Genomic DNA, 18,650 nt, shown 5'->3' with positions numbered 1-18,650 from the left:
TAAATAAAGCAAATGGTGAACAAAACTGAGAAACACTGAATGGCAATGTTGTGACACCAGATTCTGCATAAGAGCAGATGTTGGTGTACTTTTTAAACTAAAAATCTCTTACATGATATTGAGATGTTCATTTACACACATTGGCATCCACACATTTATAAATGCCTATTTATATTTTATAAAATAATCTTTATTTATAATAATTATTTCTGTACATACTGCTACAGTATTTTACAACAGCAACAAGTATGCTGGTGGTGTGAGCTGCATGTTGCTTTTATCAAGGAGCTCTGGCTTTAAAAGTGCATCTGATTTACTCAGTTACATTTTAATAGAGGTAAGTCCACAAAAAAAATAACTTATGAACCACATTTTTTTCACAGACATTTGTTGGAGGCCCACTGCCCTGTACAGTTCAAGTTCTCCCTACTTCCAACACAACTTATTGAGATTATGAGGTTGTTATTCTGTCCTCCATGAAATTGATTAATTGTGCTATACAGCAGGGGAAACTCCTCTGCAAGGCTATGGGCCTCCACGACTCATGTTAAGAAATAGGGTGGGTGCTTAACTGGGACATTGTTTGCACTGAGGATGAGGTGCTAAATTTGCAAAGAGCCCCTACACTCCTGCAGGGTCTCTGGACAGGATTAGTTTGTCATCATCAGGAGCAGCTGACAGCTTTTAAAAAGCTTGAGTATCCCACTTTCCGCTGTTTTTGATTTGTACTGCTTCGAGTCTTTTCTTTCTTCATCAGGCCCATGGGTTTCAAGTGTTTCTCCTCATTTGTGTGTTTTTTACAAGTCTTTAAAAAAACTGTAGTCAATAAAGCAACAAAGACCCCATGCTGTCAAACAGCACAGCCAGATCTATACACTTTTGCGCTTTGATCCAGTCACAATTGGTCGAGCAAATTCCACAAAGTCATCGATGAGGACTGGCCATGCTCCTAAAATAAAACAACAGCCAAAGGGTTATAAGTTCACACTTTAAAGAAGATTGGCTTTATTAAAATGAATTACAAACTGCTGCTCTACTATCCAGCATATTCACATGTATAGGTACAGTTGTGGTCAACATTATTGGCACCTTTAAATAAGTAAAATATCTCCTGAAATAAAGTGAAACTGCTAGGATATATACACCGATCAGCCATAACATTAAAACCACCTCCTTGTTTCTACACTGTCCATTTTATCAACTTCACTTACCATATAGAAGCACTTTGTAGTTCTACAATTACTGGCTGTAGTCCATCTGTTTCTCTGCATGCTTTGTTAGCCCCCTTTCATGCTGTTCTTCAATGGTCAGGACTTATTTAGGTGGTGGATCATTCTCAGCACTGCAGTGACACTAACATGGTGTTGGTGTGTTAGTGTGTGTTGTGCTGGTATGAGTGAATAAGACACAGCAGCACTGATGGAGTTTTTAAACACCTCACTGTCACTGCTGGACTGAGAATAGTCCACCAACCAAAAATATCCAGCCAACAGCGCCCTGTGGGCAGCGTCCTGTGACCACTGATGAAGGTCTAGAAGATGACCAACTCAAACAGAAGCAATAGATGAGCGATCGTCTCTGACTTTACATCTACAAGGTGGACCAACTAGATGTGAGTGTCTAATAGAGTGGACAGTGAGTGGACACCATATTTAAAAACTCCAGCAGCGCTGCTGTGTCTGATCCATTCATACCAGCAAAACACACACTAACACACCACCACCATGTCAGTGTCACTGCTGTGCTGAGAATGATCCACCACCTAAATAATACCTTCTCTGTGGTGGTCCAGTTGGAGCATTGAAGAACAGGGTAAAAGCAGGCTAAAAAGTATGCAGATAAACAGATGAACTACAGTCAGTAATTGTACAACTTTAAAGTGCTTCTATATGGTAAGTGGAGCTGATAAAATGGACAGTGAGTGTAGAAACAAGGAGGTGGTTTTAATGTTATGGCTGATCAGTGTATAAACTCATACCTTTAATACAGTAAAGCACGCGACACAAATAACAAAATAATACCTAGCAGAAAAAAATAATACAAAATTGAAAACAATGGCAGGCCACCATAAAAAAAAAACCCAGACTTTAATTAGTCTTTAATGCTTAAAAAGGACAGTTTTATTCCCTGTTCACAATGGCAAAGACAGAAGCAGATCAGAAATGCTATTTTTACCAAGCACAAGCAGTTTAAATGGTACAAATCTCCAACAACTTTGTCATTCTGGCTTCACCAGTTCGAAACATTATCAAAAAGTTTCCCTCCATGGTTGTTGTTACTTAATTCTTAACACCATGTCAGCTGCTATGGCTATTATCTTGGCTAGCTAATGCATTCAGTCTATAAACGTCAAAGTGGTGGGTCAATTTGCTTTCTTTACTTTTGTGTATGGAGTTTGTTTCTGTACCTATGAGGGTGTAGAGTTTTAATTGTTATTTCCTTATATTTTCTTATATGGTGTTTTTAAGTGCAAGAGCTTCCAAAAATGTAAGCAGTTTTTGGGGGGTACTAAGGAGACAATATCCTTGTAGCTATTCGTGTTGTAGAATTTTGTTCTGATGGTGTTCATCTTTTGGTATGAATAGAGAATGTGTTTAATAGTTAAAGTTCTTGATCCACAGAGGGCCCAAGTGGGGGCCTGGTCTCCTTTTAGCAAGTAGGTATGGGTCAATTTGGTGTGTCCTATGCGGCACTGTGTGTAGATACTTTGTTCCCATCATTTTTTGGGGTATTCAGCTTTATCCGTTTTTAATGGTAGGGTCATTCCATGGTGGAAAGAAAAAATTTGATGGGGAGAACCCTACAAAAACTATTTTGAAATGTGGCAAATAAACCATGTACAATATCCAAAGAATGTCAAGCTGAGCTCGAGATATCTGGAGTGATAGTTTCAACCCGTAGCATATGCTGCACACTGAACAAAACAGGGCTCCTTGAGTGAGAGCCAAGGTAGACCGCATTGCTTAAAGAAAGGCATATACAGAATAACTGAACTTTGCCAAAACTTACATGGACAATCCACAATCCTTCTAGGGAAATGGACAGATAAAACCAAACTAGAGCTCTTTGGCAAGGTATTCCAGAGTTATGTTTATATACAACAAGAAAGCCAATAAAAAGAGTGCACCCTACCTACAGTGGACGGTCCATAATGCTGTGAGCCTTGGACATGTTACAGGAACAATTAAATTGAAATGTGTTTCAAAACTAGGTTTGAAAAAAACAAAATGGGTCCAAGAGCAAGATAATGGCCCAAAGCTCATATCCAAAAGAACAGAACTGAGTCCTGATTGAAAATCTTTGGAGAGAGCTGGAATCAGCAACTGGGAAAAGGAATATTTAAGCACTTGAGAGAATTGCAGTGGAGGAGTGAACAGCTGCATTAAGCTTACAGGTGGCTACAGAAAAACTTTTAAAGGCTGTCATTGTTGCCAAAGGTTGTGCAACCTAGTATTAGGGAAGGGTGCCATTAATCCCGTGTATGTCTTATGTTTATGGCCCTAACAAATTCATAGGAAAATGTGCTTAATTTCACAGACCTTGTTTTTCAAAAAGCACAGATTTCACAGATTTTTTAAGACAAGTGTCACATTTCACGACAATAATTAAATAACACTCATAAATTAAATAATAGAATAAATGGAAGCTACAATACATTATACAGCCTACCTGTATAAATTCTCGTTCGTGTTACGACACCCCCTTCTGCATCCACAGAATTGGGGTTTTCCAACGTTACGTGAGTAGTGTTTTAGCTGCTTTAGACTTCAACATCTTGGACATTTTGACTAAGTGATTGCTAACAGACTTTTCTGTGGTGTAGTGTGCTGACAATGTTTGGTGTATGTGTTTACGTATTAAGTGCATTTTGTCTCTTACAGGATTCCATAATCAATGGAAAAGGGTGCTTCTCTACACACGTGATCATCTCTGTGTAGTCTGTGCTGCACCTCTAAAGAACAAGCCAGTAAAGTATTATGCTCCTAACAGTTTGTCTATGTACAGTTTATTTCTTACTTTATATACTCAGCAAACCTTATAGACACTCGGTTACACCAGGACCTCCTCATAGTGCAAAATAACCAGTAAACGTGAGGCATGTGAATGCTACGCAAATGAAAAATGTTAAATCACTAAACACAAACCTTAAATTTTGAATTTCACAGCAAATTGTATATTACAAGAAAACGGCTCATTTCATGTTCTGTGACGCGATTTTTACGGTTGTAAATTATGTAGGGCCTTATTTATGTTTCACTGTTTTTTTGTTAAGTGATCTTGGACATGTTATTAAAATATTCTAATGATACAACATTAATAAATATCCACTTATTTCTGAAGATATTGGCTTTTTATACTGAACAATCAAGTGTGTCAATAATGTGGACCACAGCTACAGAAACAATTGAAGTCAGAAGTTTACATACACTTGTAATGGACATGAAATTTCTGCAACTGTACTTTTTTCTGTCACTGAATAATTGACTAATTGTGACTAAACAACACACCACTTTGGCTAATAGCCTCTGCTAATAGCAGCTAATAGCCCTCTTATATCAGCACACTAAAACTTAAACAAAATGTGTTACCTGATGACATGAAGAAAGAGAACAGAAACATTAACATTTAAGTATTTGGTAATATAAAGCTTTAAGTTGGTGATAGAGAAAACCCAGTGGTCTGCACTGAGCCCTGAACACAGAGCAACTAAACACCTTTGGTATGTATTGAAACATTGATTGTACTAAGGTTTTGTGGGGAGGAAAAAACACAGAAAATTGGAGGCTGTTATTACCAATGCCAGGCCGATAGATTTGTAAGGGGATGTCCAATAAACTCATTTTCGGGTGTTCACTTACTTTGGGACAGTGGTAGCCTAGTGGGTAGAACTTTGGGCTATCAATTGTAAGGTTGAGAGTTCGAATCCCAGCTCTACCATGCAGCCACTGTTGGGCCCTTGAGCAAGGCCCTTAACCCTCTCGGATCCAGGGGCACCATGCAATGCCTAACCCTGCGCTCTAACCTCAGCTTCCAAACAAGCTGGGATATGCAATTCTGTTGGCCATACAGTGAAAAATGTGCTCTGTAGGTCTGACGTCTCTAGGACTCAAACCCAATTTAAGGGTTAAATAACCACACTTACCTTCCTCATCATAGTTCGACATGTCATCTGCAATCATGTTGCCAAAATCCAGAAGCAAGTTCCAGGTATCTCTGGGAATTGATCGCTTATGGTGCTCCTGTTCAGGATGCAGTAGAAAAAGATGTTTCAGTAAGCATCCACTAAGTGTTTTAGGCCTCTCAAAACTCCTCATTTTTTAAAACAAATATTATATATATAGTAGCAAAGGAAATCCTCACATTTAACCAGCTATATTAACATTGTTTAATAACTGTTTAGTGTCAAAATAAAACATTAATGCTATACATGCCATTAATGCTATTCTGCCATGATTACCTCCTTTTGTAAACGCTGAAAACTCACCAGTAAAAATCTGTTCCAGAGGTCAAGAAACTTAAAACGGCCCGTCAGAACCAGGTTCCAGTAAGCAACTGCCATCTCTAAATCTAAAAATCCAAAACATACAGAAAATAATTCTTAAATCTCATAATTAAATACTGTTTGCACTCTTGAATCTGAATTTTTCACCATTACCTAATCCTTTCTGTCCAGGATTCTTTGCAAAATTAAATGTAAACTGGTAGAAGTCCTTAAACTTTCCACTGTCCTTCAGTTCCTGTTCCAGTCGAGGTAGCAAAGCCCGGAGTTTTTCTGGACTGTCACACCTAAAGAATAAGTTATGTTCGTTTAAAATCCAGGCACAGTCATCTTTGGCAAACATTTAACAATAAAATCTGTATGATGAGGATTTACTTCTACAACACCAAATAAGAAAAGGTTGGGACAGTATTGATAATAAAAAAACAAACGAAGTGTTCCTTACATTTACTTTGACTGTTATTTTACTGCAGGCAGTAAGAACCCAAGATATTTCATGTTTTGCCTCATCAACTGCATTTTATTTGTTAATATGTATCTATTACTGCAATTCAGGCCTCCAAATCATTCAAAAAATGTTGGGACGGTAATATTGCCATTCCTTCTCACAACACATAAAAGACATTTTGGCACCAAGGATACCAAGCAATGAAGTGTTTTAGTTGTCCACTACAGTAACGGTTCTTGATGCAGTGCCTCAGGGATTGAAGATCACAGATGTTAAGCTTAGGCTTGTGCCCTTGCCCTTTATGCGCTGAAATTCCTCCAGTTTTTTTTTTTATCGTTAATGATATTATGCACTGTAGATGGAGAAATATGCAAATACCCTCCAATCTTTCTTTGAAGAACACTGTTTTAAAACATTTCAATAATTTTCTCTCACATATATTGACAAACTAGAGATCCTCTGCCTAATTTTGCTCATCATTCCGCTAAGGGCTGCGCGCGGGTCTGAGGAGGCGTGAGCAGCAATATACCCACCTCAACTGCAATCAGGGATCCCCCAGCAGCTGAAGACAAATTGACTACACTAAATTGGGAGAAAATTTAAGAAAATGCATAAATAAAATAGAAAAAAATAAAAAATAGCCCAAAAATTGCCCCATCCGTACATTTTTGAAATGTTTGTCAGGCCTGAAATGCAGGAAAGGATGTATATTAACAAATGAAATGAAGTAGATATCTTAGGTTTATATACATCTGCAATAAAATAAAAGTCAAAGTAAATGTAAGAAACTCATTTTTGGATTTTTCATACTATTCCAACTTTTTCTGATTTGGGGTTGTAGTTTCAACCATACGTAAAAATTAAAACGTATTGTCTATAACTTAGGCATGATCATTTTAAAAGGGAAAGATCTTTCACTTAAATCCACCTTGCTTGATGCTCTTAAATGTCAGATTTAAGAATATGGGATTTACGGATATTGATTAACTCTTTGTGGACATGAAACAACAAAACATGCATGTCTACAATTACTTTACAACAATACCAGGCCTAGTAAACACTACACATTGGGTAGCTGTTGCATAAATTATAACATAAAGGTGTTTTGACATGAGAGCTGCCTTAAATGCAGACACAATAACAATTTGGGGGTGGTGTCCAGGCAAGAAAATCACTGCTTTATTTTTAATTGTTTCTTTGGCATTTATTTTGTAACAGTGGGTGTTGTTTAAATTTAGAAGAATCAACCACAGAAATCTGATAAATTTCTAAATCCTATGGCTATGCTATTACATTAAATATGAGCTAATAAAACACAACACATGTCATTGGTGCAAGTAATTCTGAAAGAACAAATCTCTCAATAATAATATCAATCCATACTTCATTTAAACATGTAATATTTTAGTCATTTTAGTGCAAATTATTTATCAGCACCGGCCACATAGATTTCTTATTGACTTCAGTAATCTGTTATGGCCAAACAGCCTCCGTACATGGTCTGCATGTAACTGTGTATCCCTTTTAAATGTATTTTAATCATTTAAATGATCATAAAAGATAAAGTTTTCCAGCATTTTTCATCTTTCCCACAGTTTGAATCTAACTGCTTTGAATGATATAAAATAATGTGTAGTCTATGTTGTCTGAAGGCCAAAGAAATTATTTGATGATGTGGTAACGTACCCTAATTCCGTCATGCCATCAAGGAACTCTTTCCTGCTGAACTCGCATTGCGTTGCTGCTCGGAACTTCCATGCTACTACAAGAACACTTATGCTAGCTGGGTCTAGATTAAGGTCATCACAAAACTGTTGGATTCCATCAATTCCAATCTTATTCTCATCCTGAGGATCTGAAAGAGACAAAACCTTATCTTAGTGTTTCCATAAAATATTCTATAAAAATACTCATGAACAATGTGCTTATAATAAATAACTAGTGATAACCATACAAGCACCAAGTGAAACAATGTGTGAATTTACCTTTATATCGGTTGTAGAGCTGCTCAAGCTTCTTTCGGTCTACTGTGGTTTTCATTGATTCCTTGAAGTACAGATCCGGGTTTTGAAAGTAGTTGTCAGTGGCCACCTCTAGTTTCCAATCATTCTGAGTAAGGCAGTAAACAGCTGTCTTCTCCCCTGCTTGTGTGAAGGACATAAACTGTCGTACTTTATCCTTCTGCGAAGATTTCAACTTATGCTGCACGGACAAATAGGAGCTCTCAGTCACATATGCTGACAAATGAGGAACAACAATCAACAGTATGTACAAACAGAGCCAAGCAAGAGGTAGAAATACCCACATTTAAAGAATGCAGGGCAGTTAAAAGATGAGAGAATGTCACTAAAGTAAGCAGTGTTAAACAGACCCTGGGTTATACCCTAATGCACAAGTTACAACAGACCAGCATAGGAATGTGTTGACTTTCTAACCTAGGACACATGCGGTAAAGTAGCATGTGGTTGGTAATATGAGATGAGAGACTTCTGGTGAGCACAGGGCATCCAGTGCAAAAACAAACCAGCCATGTTTTAAAGCAGTTGTTGTCATCCTTCAGGGAAAGATTTTAATTATCAACATGGAGAAGAACAACCTGTCAGTTTGGATGCAGTAAGTAAAACAAAGAAGTGCTCATTATTCAAAAGCAAATAGTGCTAATATTTAGTGTTAAAGCAAGTGATACAAGTGGTTTAATTTAATCTCCATGAAGTGGGTGATAGGGCAAAATATACTATGACATGTAAACTGACTGGTTACAATCAATTGATAATTACATATTCCTAATTATCATAATTGGGATGAATAAGTTTGTTTGTTTATTAGGATTTTAACGTCATGTTTTACACTTTGGTTAAGTTCATAACAGGAATGGTAGTTACTCATTACACAAGATTCATCAGTTCACAAGGTTATATCAAACACAGTCATGGACATTTCCAATTAACCTCACTTGCATGTCTTTGGACTGTGGGAGGAAACCGGAGCACCCGGAGGAAACCTACGTGGACACGGGGAGAACATGCAAACTCCACACAGAAAGGACCCGGACCGCCCCACCTGGGTATCGAACCCAGGACCTTCGAACTGTGAGGCGACAGTGCTACCCACTTAGCCACCGTGCCACCCCGGGATGAATAAGATTGCATCATATAATGTTTATACTCCTTTCGCCTCAGTGACCATCATTATAAACTGTTATATATTAATATCTAGGATTAGCATTTAGTTGAACTACTGTATGAACAAAATATTTCACCTACTATACCTACTAGTCCAAGTGATTTTAAATAAAATGTACATTACACATACAGTATTTACAGAACAGCTCTAATTACTTGGCTAGATTAGTAGAAATGGTAGACATATCACACTGTTATCAGGAACTCAAAGATTCACTATAACACTTTAAATGTTTAAGCAGTGATCCAGTGGATCTAGTGGCAGTGGATATGAGGCTTGCCAAATATGCCTCAAAAAGTTCATTACACATTATACAACAGGTCAAAGAGCACTACCTGAACAAAATGAGATTTATATTATAATTATTTGTCATTTAAAAGATACACAAAAGATTTTGTATCTTTTAGGAGTGGATGTGTGCTGGATTTTGGAATTCCAGCTGTAAAAGTCAATCACAGGAATAACAGATATTTGATTAATATCTGATTGTAAAGGTCTGTTAATTTATCCACCTGAATATTATTCAGATTGTATACATGCAGTGCTGTTTCTAATGAAGACCAGTATGTTCCTACTGTAATTGCACACTCTAACAGAAATAAAACTGAACTATATGCATATGCATACTTAATTAATATTAATGTACAGGCATTTGCACATGATTACATCTGAATATATTACAGTACACCTGATGTTTTAGACAGGATGTGGTATTTTGTATGTATGTATGTATACTGCAGCCAGCCAGGGCGACACATCACCCTGAACTGATTAAAAGTAAATAAAGGTTTTAAATGCAGTTTAGACACTATCCTGTGGTTGAGACAATTTATTCTAATGCAGTTTGTGACAGTAAGTTAAATACTGACAGAAGATTGCATTAATGACAGATGTGCTGTACCGCTTAGTGTCTGGATGCTAAGGGATACAGCCACTTCTGTAGGTGGTTAAAGAACCAAGATCCGGGTTTACACGCTACAATTTTTTTTTTTTTTGTAATGCATTTTCTCCCCATTTTCCTCCCGATTTAGCGCACTCAATTTTGTCTTCCGCTGCTGAGAGATACCAGATTGCATCCGAGGAGAGCACGTCACTGTACACACCTCTTCCGACACATGCACAGCCCTCCTCTTCTCGCCCCTGCATTCTGCACAGGCATCTCTTCCGCCAATCAGGGTCCCTACACAGCGTATGAAGACCCACCCACACATAGTCCGGCCCCCACCCGGCAGATACAGTGGCCAATTAGTATGTGATGCAGGCACTACCAATTATGACCGCCAGATGGCGCCCAGCCGACCGGTGGCAACACCGAGTTTCGAACCGAGGAGTTCAGAATCTCGATGCTAGTGTGCAAGCGGAATATCCCACTGCGCCACCTGGGCGCCCCATGCTACATTTTTAACAAATAAAATGAAGTAGACCAGACAAAGCATAAAATATATTGGGTTTATACAAATCTGCAATGAAATAGTAAATGTAAGAAACACTGCATTTTTTCCATACTATTCCATCTTTTTCTGATTTGGGGTTGTAGTATTGTTTATAACCTAGTCATGATAATTTAATTGTTATTGACATTAAAAGGTTTTTGAGATTTAGACACATCTGCAATGGAATAAAAGTCAAAGTAAATGTAAGAAACAATGCATTTTTTCCATACTATTCCATCTTTTTCTGATTTGGGGTTGTAGTTTCAACCATAAGTAGAAATTAAAAAGTATTGTTTATAACCTAGTCATGATCATTTAATTGTTAATGTCATTAAAAGGTTTTTGAGATTTAGACACATCTGCAATGGAATAAAGTAGTTCAAAGTAAATGTAAGAAACTGCATTTTTTTCATACATACCATACTATTCCATCTTTTTCTGATTTGGGGTTGTAGTTTCAACCATACATGAAAATGACAAAGTATTGTTTATCATTGTTTTATCATAATTTAATTGCAATTGACATTAAAACGTTTTTAAGATTTATAAATTTAGTAGGAATGTAGAGGGGGCATAGAGAGCATTCTAATATTGAATCACTTAAATGCCTGAATTACACTAATTTGTTAGACAGTGATAGTAGGGCATTACTAAGTGGTTCCAATTACCACTTTTGCAAGCAAGTTGGCAGCCAAAGTGGCAGGCAATTCTGTCCTTGAATGCACCTCTTTGGGTAAGTGAGTAACTTGAGTATTTTCCAGTCACATGTTCTGGATTTATTTATCATTGCAGCAACAAGTTTGTTTGTTTATTAGGATTTTAACGTCATGTTTTACACTTTGGTTACATTCATGACAAGAATGGTAGTTACTCATTACACAAGATTAATCAGTTCACATGGTTATATCGAACACAGTCATGGACAAGTTTGTATCTCCAATTCATCTCACTTGCACGTCTTTGGACAGTGGGAGGAAACCGGAGCACCCGGAGGAAACCCACGCGGACACAGGGAGAACATGCAAACTCCACATACAGAAAGGACCCGGACCGTCCAACCTGGGGATCGAACCTAGGACCTTCTTGCTGTGAGGCGACAGTGCTACCCACTTAGCCACCGTGCCGCCCCAGCAACAAGTAAAATAAAATCAAAACAGCAAATTGAAATGTAAAATATTTGGTCTATCTTTTTTTTTTTTTAATAATAATTTTAAAAACCAATTCATCCCACTACCAATATGTGATCAGTTAGGGGTGTAAAACTATCATACAGCCTCAATATATTATACATATTTATCCAATATTTAGAAATACAATTTAATCAAAAAAAGAAACTGATGTCCATTTAGACACAGTGAGTAAAATTGACATTTAAAAGCACCGGCACATATTGATACATACATCCCTCAGTAAACAGTATCATGATGGTAACATATCGCGATATAATAATCACATCATCGCCAAGTCCTGTAATAGATCGTCTGCACAAGAATCGCAACATCAAATAATCAATAAATACACGTTTGCTCTGAATCACAAATAAAAGTACATAATGGCTGTATGTATGACTAAGCCCTATGTCATTCCAGCAGCGTGCACATCGTTAAGTAACCCCCAAAGTGAGCCTGATTAATTCTGCACACTACACGCTAAAAAGGGAAAGGTACGCACAGATCAAGCACGGACTCCAATATCAACAACACTGACCTTCCTGCTCACACAACATTTCTGCACTAATAGCTGTTGGTGGCTAAAGTGTAAGTGGCGCTACAACATCACAGCTTGCACAGCCTCCATTCCCGTTCACATCAGCGCTAAACATCAGCGTTTTATTATTTTCAACACACCTACCATTTTTATCACCCGCTGTTTGACCAAATTGTTAGTCCCCATATACGGCTGCGCGTCAACACTAGGGGGAACGCGCAAACGGAACACCGAGCATGCGCACTGAATACCGCGTATGCCGGGAAATGTAGTTTTACACTGACAGCGCTTGAATTTTCAATTAAAGAAGTTTACATACACTTCTAAAAGCCTTGTACAAGGTAAACAATGCAAACAGGTAAGGGTTAGATGCTTTGCTTTGGGCCCCAACATTGGCAGCGATGGGGCATGAACCAACAAGCTTCTGTTCACTAGTCCAGTACCATGACCATAAGGCTACCACTGGCCTGTGGTATACAAACTTGTGTATAAAATCAAAAATAGAAAATAAACTATATGCTCCTCATTTTGGTGACACCAGTTGGTGAAGGCTCTTTGTTGTTCTTTGTGCACAAAGCAAAGCTTCATTGGCCTGTAGAGAGCCCTAATCCAAACCCTAGCGAACACCATTGGAATGAATTGGAACATAGATTGCAATTAATGGATGCCCTCACAAATGCTCCTTTAAGTCAGAGGGCAAAGATTTCCATAAACACAATAAACAATTAAAAAATAAATAAATAAAAAAGCCTTCCCAAAAGAAAATGGAGGTTCCCCATATTCATACCAATGGTTTTGAAATTGGATGTCCAACAAGCTCATGTAATGTGTGTCCGGTACTTTTGTCACATTGACTAGAGTCAGTGTTGCCCAGGTATTACCAGCTTTTATTCCGTTTGAAAAAAAAAGAAACACCTGATTTTCTTAATAATAAAAATAATGAATGCAATGCAGTAGCATTGCTAGTAGAATAAGTGCTGAAGAAAAACTTGTGAACAACCAGTTTTGCGTGGTCCCTTTTGCCTTTTGATGAGTGTGGCAATGGTCACCTAGTGGTTAAGGTGCTTGACTAGTAACTGGAAAATTGCTGGTACATTTACTTGTTGCCTGGATAATGTGTCACCAGCACCGGTTCTTGACAGTTTTGACCAATGGACAGTAAAATGTAATGAGTGGGCATGTCTTTAGTGGTATTATGAAAGACTGAACTATATTCATAAATTAATTTAGGGCAATAATCAATGCCGTAATGCCTTCTGTCAAAGATGAATGGTGTAACATAAAGGTATATGAAGAATGCAAAATCAGACGACCAAAGGCTGTTGAGCAGCTCAATTTCACTTGCAAAACTGCAACAATTAATATCTTTAATTCCCAAACAGTTAAACAGCATAATTAAAAGAAAAGGTAATTTACCCAGTGGTAAACACTGGGTCTGCCCCAGCTTTTTTGAGTGTGTTGCAAGCATCAATTTCTAAATTTGACATATAGAGTTAAGTCTGTCATTAAAAACACTGAAGATCTTTTCTTTATTTGTTAAATAAAGGTCCAAGTTAGTAGACGCATAAGTTTTCAGATCCAGTAAAAATGTGTTGCAAGGCAGAAATACATCTCTGACAAGGTATCAGTCCATCACTGGGCACGTTAACTTATTTACACAGGCCCAATTATTGGCAGGCCTGATAAATTAATTCACTTTTTAGTAAAAGATGATCTGGAGAGTTTACGTAAAAAGGAACGATCTCAAATTTCATGCTCTGCATTCTCATGTTTTAAAATGACTGTACAAAATATTAAACACCAGGGTGTCAGTAATTTTGGTTTAATTTTGTTTAAAATTATCATTTCTTAATGACAGAAAAAATAATTATTAAAATGAACATTAAGCAAAATTCATAACTAACAATTAGTTTGTAGAATTGTAAAGTACAAAGAGTGTAGATGTACAGTACTGCTACCAAAGATGTTATGTTTATTGCAGTGTAAAAGGGAAACTCTTTACTGTGACTAAATAAAGGTCTTTCATAATCTTATAGTTTACTAAAGTGCACATATGTTAATAGATGTAGATTCTTTTTAATGTATATAACTGATCTTAAATTGCACATAGATATTGGTTATTAGTTTAAGCATTTAAATTCCACCAGCTACCAAGCTCACACTTTTGAGTCATTAACTGTTTCAGGGGCAACTAGTATAACACGGCACCCTTGGTGGTACTGGTGACACAGCATCTAATAAAAAGATAGCTAAGAACTGTTATCAGAGATTTACAGAGTGTGCTTAGCAGGCCTGTCCTGTCAGTTTCACAGATAAACAAACCAAAAATCACATGCCTCATCATTATTTTAATGATTATGTAACCTATTTGAAGCAAAGACTGAGAGAACCGGTTTGCTGCTTTTATTAGTAAAATATTAGCTGGCCTTTTTTACAGCTGCATTTTTGACTGTTATATTTTTTAATGCATTCATTTAAATTCCATTTGCCTTTATTTTATCATTTAAGTTACAACAAATAATTCAAAAAGAACAATTCTTTTGTGTTACTATTCCAGGGGTCATAAAATGATTTAGTAAATAAATTAATGAATAAATAAATGACTGTAAAGTTTGTAATAGAAAGTACTATTTACTATATACATGCATTACGTTTCACATATACATCACCTTATTTACACCATTTTATACATAACAATGTGTTTTTTTCAGTACCATGTAACAGGGCTAGTTGTTACTGTTAGAGAGTGTGTGTGTGTGTGTTTGTGTGTGTGTGTGTGTGTGTGTGTGTGTGTGTGCATGTAGCCTCAGTTTACATTTTTACATTTAGTTGGCAGCCCCCTTCTTAAAACAGTTTGGAGAAGACACTTATGCACAAAGTAAGGTCTATAAGGACACAGTTTGTGGAGAAAATCCCAGTTGCCTGCATACACCCCTCACCTCAATTTAATTAAACAATTTTAGGATGAATAGCAACATTAGCTGAGAGCAAGGCCTCCTCATCCAACATTGATGTTTGACCTCACAAATGATCTTTTAAACGAATAATCAGAACAGTGGAAGATGTTATAGCAAGGGTGGGGGGACTCCATGTTAGAAATACAAAGTCTAATTCCATAAATATTTGTGATCATGTTCAAAATAAAAGATGGTTTATTGAGCACTTTAAATACAAATAAATTCAGAATGTGATGCCTAAAACACACTTAGGCTTCAGCTACTGAACAGTCAGTGGTTACCATACATTTTCAGTCAGATCTGGACAGCAAGCAGGTCAGTTAATTAAGCAAACACGTCACCTTGATGGCAGTATATATCTCTTTCAGGTTTCAGGTTGCATTTCTTGATGCGTGGTGGACTGTGTTAGCCGACAATTTGCCAAAGTACAGTCGACCCTTAAGTTATGAACGGTTTACCATACGAACATTTCGGGTTACGAACGATCTTTTTCAACTTAACGTATGAACAAATTTCGGATTACGAACCGAAATTCGCGAAACACGTGACGTCACAAACAAGCTGACTCCGAGCGTCTCTCTCTCTCTCTCTCTCTCTCTCTCTCTCTCTCTCTCTATATATATATATATATATATATATATATATATATATATATATATATATATATATATATTAGGGCTGTCAAACGATTAAAAATTTTAATCGCGATTAATCTCAGAATTTCATATAGTTAATCGCGATTAATCGCATTTAAAAAAATCTGTGTAAATGTTATAGAAAACAAGGATTTTTAAGTGAAATGTTACAATTAAAATGGTGAACACATTTTATGCTAAATGTACTGATGTTAAAAACTGCTGGGACAAGAGAAAACTGTAAGGGAGTTTTATTCACTCACATACTAGGCAGTAAATGTCAGATTGTAGGTTAGAATTTCTCCATCAGTATTGTGACAATGGTTTGATGGACGTTTCTACACGAAGTGAGTGTGTTTTGACCCTTTGGGGCTTCCATAGTTCATGAACTAACGTGCTCGACTCAGCTTTCCGGTATTCGGTACAGAAGAAGAAGTTAATTAAGTGTAATAAAGTGTTCTGCTCCCGACAACTTGTGAATATAGCGTGTATTTATTTCTTTATTAAGCAATTGCATCACTACAACGCTCGGTTACATTATGTTAACAAACCGCAAATGAAAAACGGTGGCAAGTCCGACATTAAAACGTTTGTTCTACCAGTCACGTCTCAACATGAACTAGAATTTGCGTTAACGGCACTAATTTCTTTAATCGCGTTAAATTAAGATCGCGTTAATGCGTTATTATCGCGTTAACTTCGACAGCCCTAATATATATATATATATATATATATATATATATATATATATATATATACTGTATATATATAGTGAGTGAACATTCGCACAGCGGACGGTGTTTTTTCCGGTGTTTCAATATTAAAATGTCCCCAAATAAGGTGCAGAGAGAGAGCAGAGCTGAGAAAATGAAAGAAATTTATTACATTTGTTGTTGTATAATTACTCCTGCCAGTAGGTGTCACTGTGTATCAGAGGAAATCGCTGAGTAAAGTATTCTTTATTTCATGCAATTACACCTACAAAATACAACACTGTTGAAATAAAGAAGGAAATAATAGAGAAATATGAGAGTATAATATTGTTGTTTCTGGTAGATACATTTTATATAAAAAGAAGGAAATGTATTATGGTGTATGTGATGGTGTATTATGGTGTATGAAATGTGATGTATGTGTTTTATGTACAGTACTACTGTGTATTGTTTATTATTGTTTATTACAGGAATGTCTATTCTATAATTTAAGATTAAGGGAAAATATACTTGTATTTATAACAAAAAAAAGCATTCTTTTCTTATGGGAAAAATAGGTTTAACTAACGAACATTTTGACTTAAGAACAGCCCTTTGGAACCAATTAAGTTCATAAGTCAAGGGTCTACTGTATTCCTAAGCTCATGATTTTATATTAAACAAAGTAGCATAACGACTTGCAATACCATTTAGAGACTCAAAGGTCTCTGGTTTCACTCTGGAGTGAAATGTCTCTGGTTTCCCTAAATCTTTTTATAGTATTATGTACAGTTGATAGTAAAAGTCCCATATTATTTGCAATCTTGTGATGAGAAATGCCCTTTTTAACTGATTGATAACTGTCTCAGTGATTAACAATTCTTTCCCAAACTCTCTAACAAATCTCTCATGAAGACTGAACCTTTGGTCTATTCTCCTTTCATACCCAATCATGATACCCTTACATGTTACCAGTTCACCTGCTTATTGTGAAATGTTTTAAAATGCTGTTAATTAAATATCCTATAAACTTTTTACTTCATATATTAAGTGAGTTTTATTTAATTTTCATGTTTTACCACAGTTTTATCCTGGTCAGGGTTACAGGGGGCTAGTCTCATATTTGCTTAATGCCTCCAAGTCTTTTGGTATAGTGTTCTATAAACTAAGTTAACAGTATAACTGTTTCTGTTACATCTTGCACAAAGCTCACACAGCATTCTACAAAAACATAGAAGTAAAAGTGTGTCTCTCTGCTTCATTGTGTAGTTGACTTGCTTTAATAGACAGAATCATGAATTATTTTTCTAGTTTGTGAATCTTCAAAGCAAGTGGGTTATAAAAGCTTACTTATATCATATTGATTGATAATAAATGCTCAAAAGCCCTCCAATTTGAATGGAAAAGCAATTTAAAGCAATTTTTTGAAGAGGAGTAAGTCAGAATTCTTCCAATTCCTTCAATGTGAAAGACTGATCTCCAATTAATAAACCTCACATCAAATTGTGAAACACAAATTGTGCAGATCTCTGAAATAATTGTAAAAAATTATTAAGCATACACTTCATCTATGTACTTCATCTATGTACTTATACATCTACTTTGTACTATTAAAATCTTTGTACTATTAAAATCTACTATAAATTAATAAATTAAATGTTTAAAGCACTTTAAAATGATATTTAAAATATTGTAGCTTGTCACTGGGTTTTCTTAATGCTTGTTCTTGCAGTTTGCAAGGATTTAACTTTTTTGCCGCTCAGGATCGCAGTGGTAAAACACGCTAGCACACCAGAACTGACATTTTGAACGCGTCACTTCGAAACTTAGCTCTGCCATCCGGCTGGACTGGGCGGCTACATGAACGATTGGCTGTTGTTCATACAGGGTGGGAGTCGGATAGGGACTCCTCATAACTGATGCAATTACGGCCTGCTGGCTGGTTGATAGAGCCTGCACAGAGTCGAGGGTGTGGCGCTCTGTACACAAAAGCTGATCTGAATATGAACTCGCCTCGTGCAGGTGAAAAGATGCAGTCGGCTACTGTGCATGTGTCGGAGGGGGCGTGTGTTAGTCTCGCTCTCCTCAATCAGAG

General features: G+C 36.7%; 1 protein-coding gene across 2 annotated transcripts; it reads right to left on the bottom strand.

The window, feature by feature from the left end:
• Positions 1 to 168: 168 nt before the first annotated feature.
• dcun1d2a (DCN1, defective in cullin neddylation 1, domain containing 2a) lies at positions 169 to 12,451 on the bottom strand. Of its 2 annotated transcripts, XM_063005652.1 has the most exons (7): positions 12,416 to 12,451; positions 7,934 to 8,150; positions 7,635 to 7,803; positions 5,657 to 5,787; positions 5,486 to 5,568; positions 5,144 to 5,240; positions 169 to 949 (listed from the first exon to the last, which is right to left on the bottom strand). In XM_063005652.1, exons 1-7 carry the CDS (start codon positions 12,416 to 12,418, stop codon positions 870 to 872), a joined length of 780 nt encoding a protein of 259 aa, XP_062861722.1. In that variant the 5' UTR covers positions 12,419 to 12,451; the 3' UTR covers positions 169 to 869. The 2 variants fall into 2 exon arrangements, with proteins under 2 accessions (XP_062861722.1, XP_062861721.1); XM_063005651.1 differs by lacking the exon at positions 12,416 to 12,451 and having other exon boundaries at positions 7,934 to 8,321.
• Between the last annotated feature and the right edge of the window lie 6,199 nt (positions 12,452 to 18,650).

This window comes from Trichomycterus rosablanca, chromosome 12, assembly GCF_030014385.1.
Source record: "Trichomycterus rosablanca isolate fTriRos1 chromosome 12, fTriRos1.hap1, whole genome shotgun sequence".
In the NCBI taxonomy this organism is placed as follows: Eukaryota; Metazoa; Chordata; class Actinopteri; order Siluriformes; family Trichomycteridae; genus Trichomycterus; species Trichomycterus rosablanca.
The sequence above is the reverse complement of the archived record's forward strand: the minus strand, read 5'-3'. Positions and strand labels throughout refer to the sequence as shown.

Coding starts and splice junctions, on each gene's coding strand:
- dcun1d2a (XM_063005651.1), bottom strand. CDS start 8,255: ATGTGGGTATTTCTACCTCTTGCTTGGCTCTGTTTGTACATACTGTTG. Junction 5,569..5,656: donor TCCTGGACAGAAAGGATTAG/GTAATGGTGAAA, acceptor TTGGATTTTTAG/ATTTAGAGATGGCAGTTGCT. Junction 5,241..5,485: donor TCTGGAACAGATTTTTACTG/GTGAGTTTTCAG, acceptor CATCCTGAACAG/GAGCACCATAAGCGATCAAT.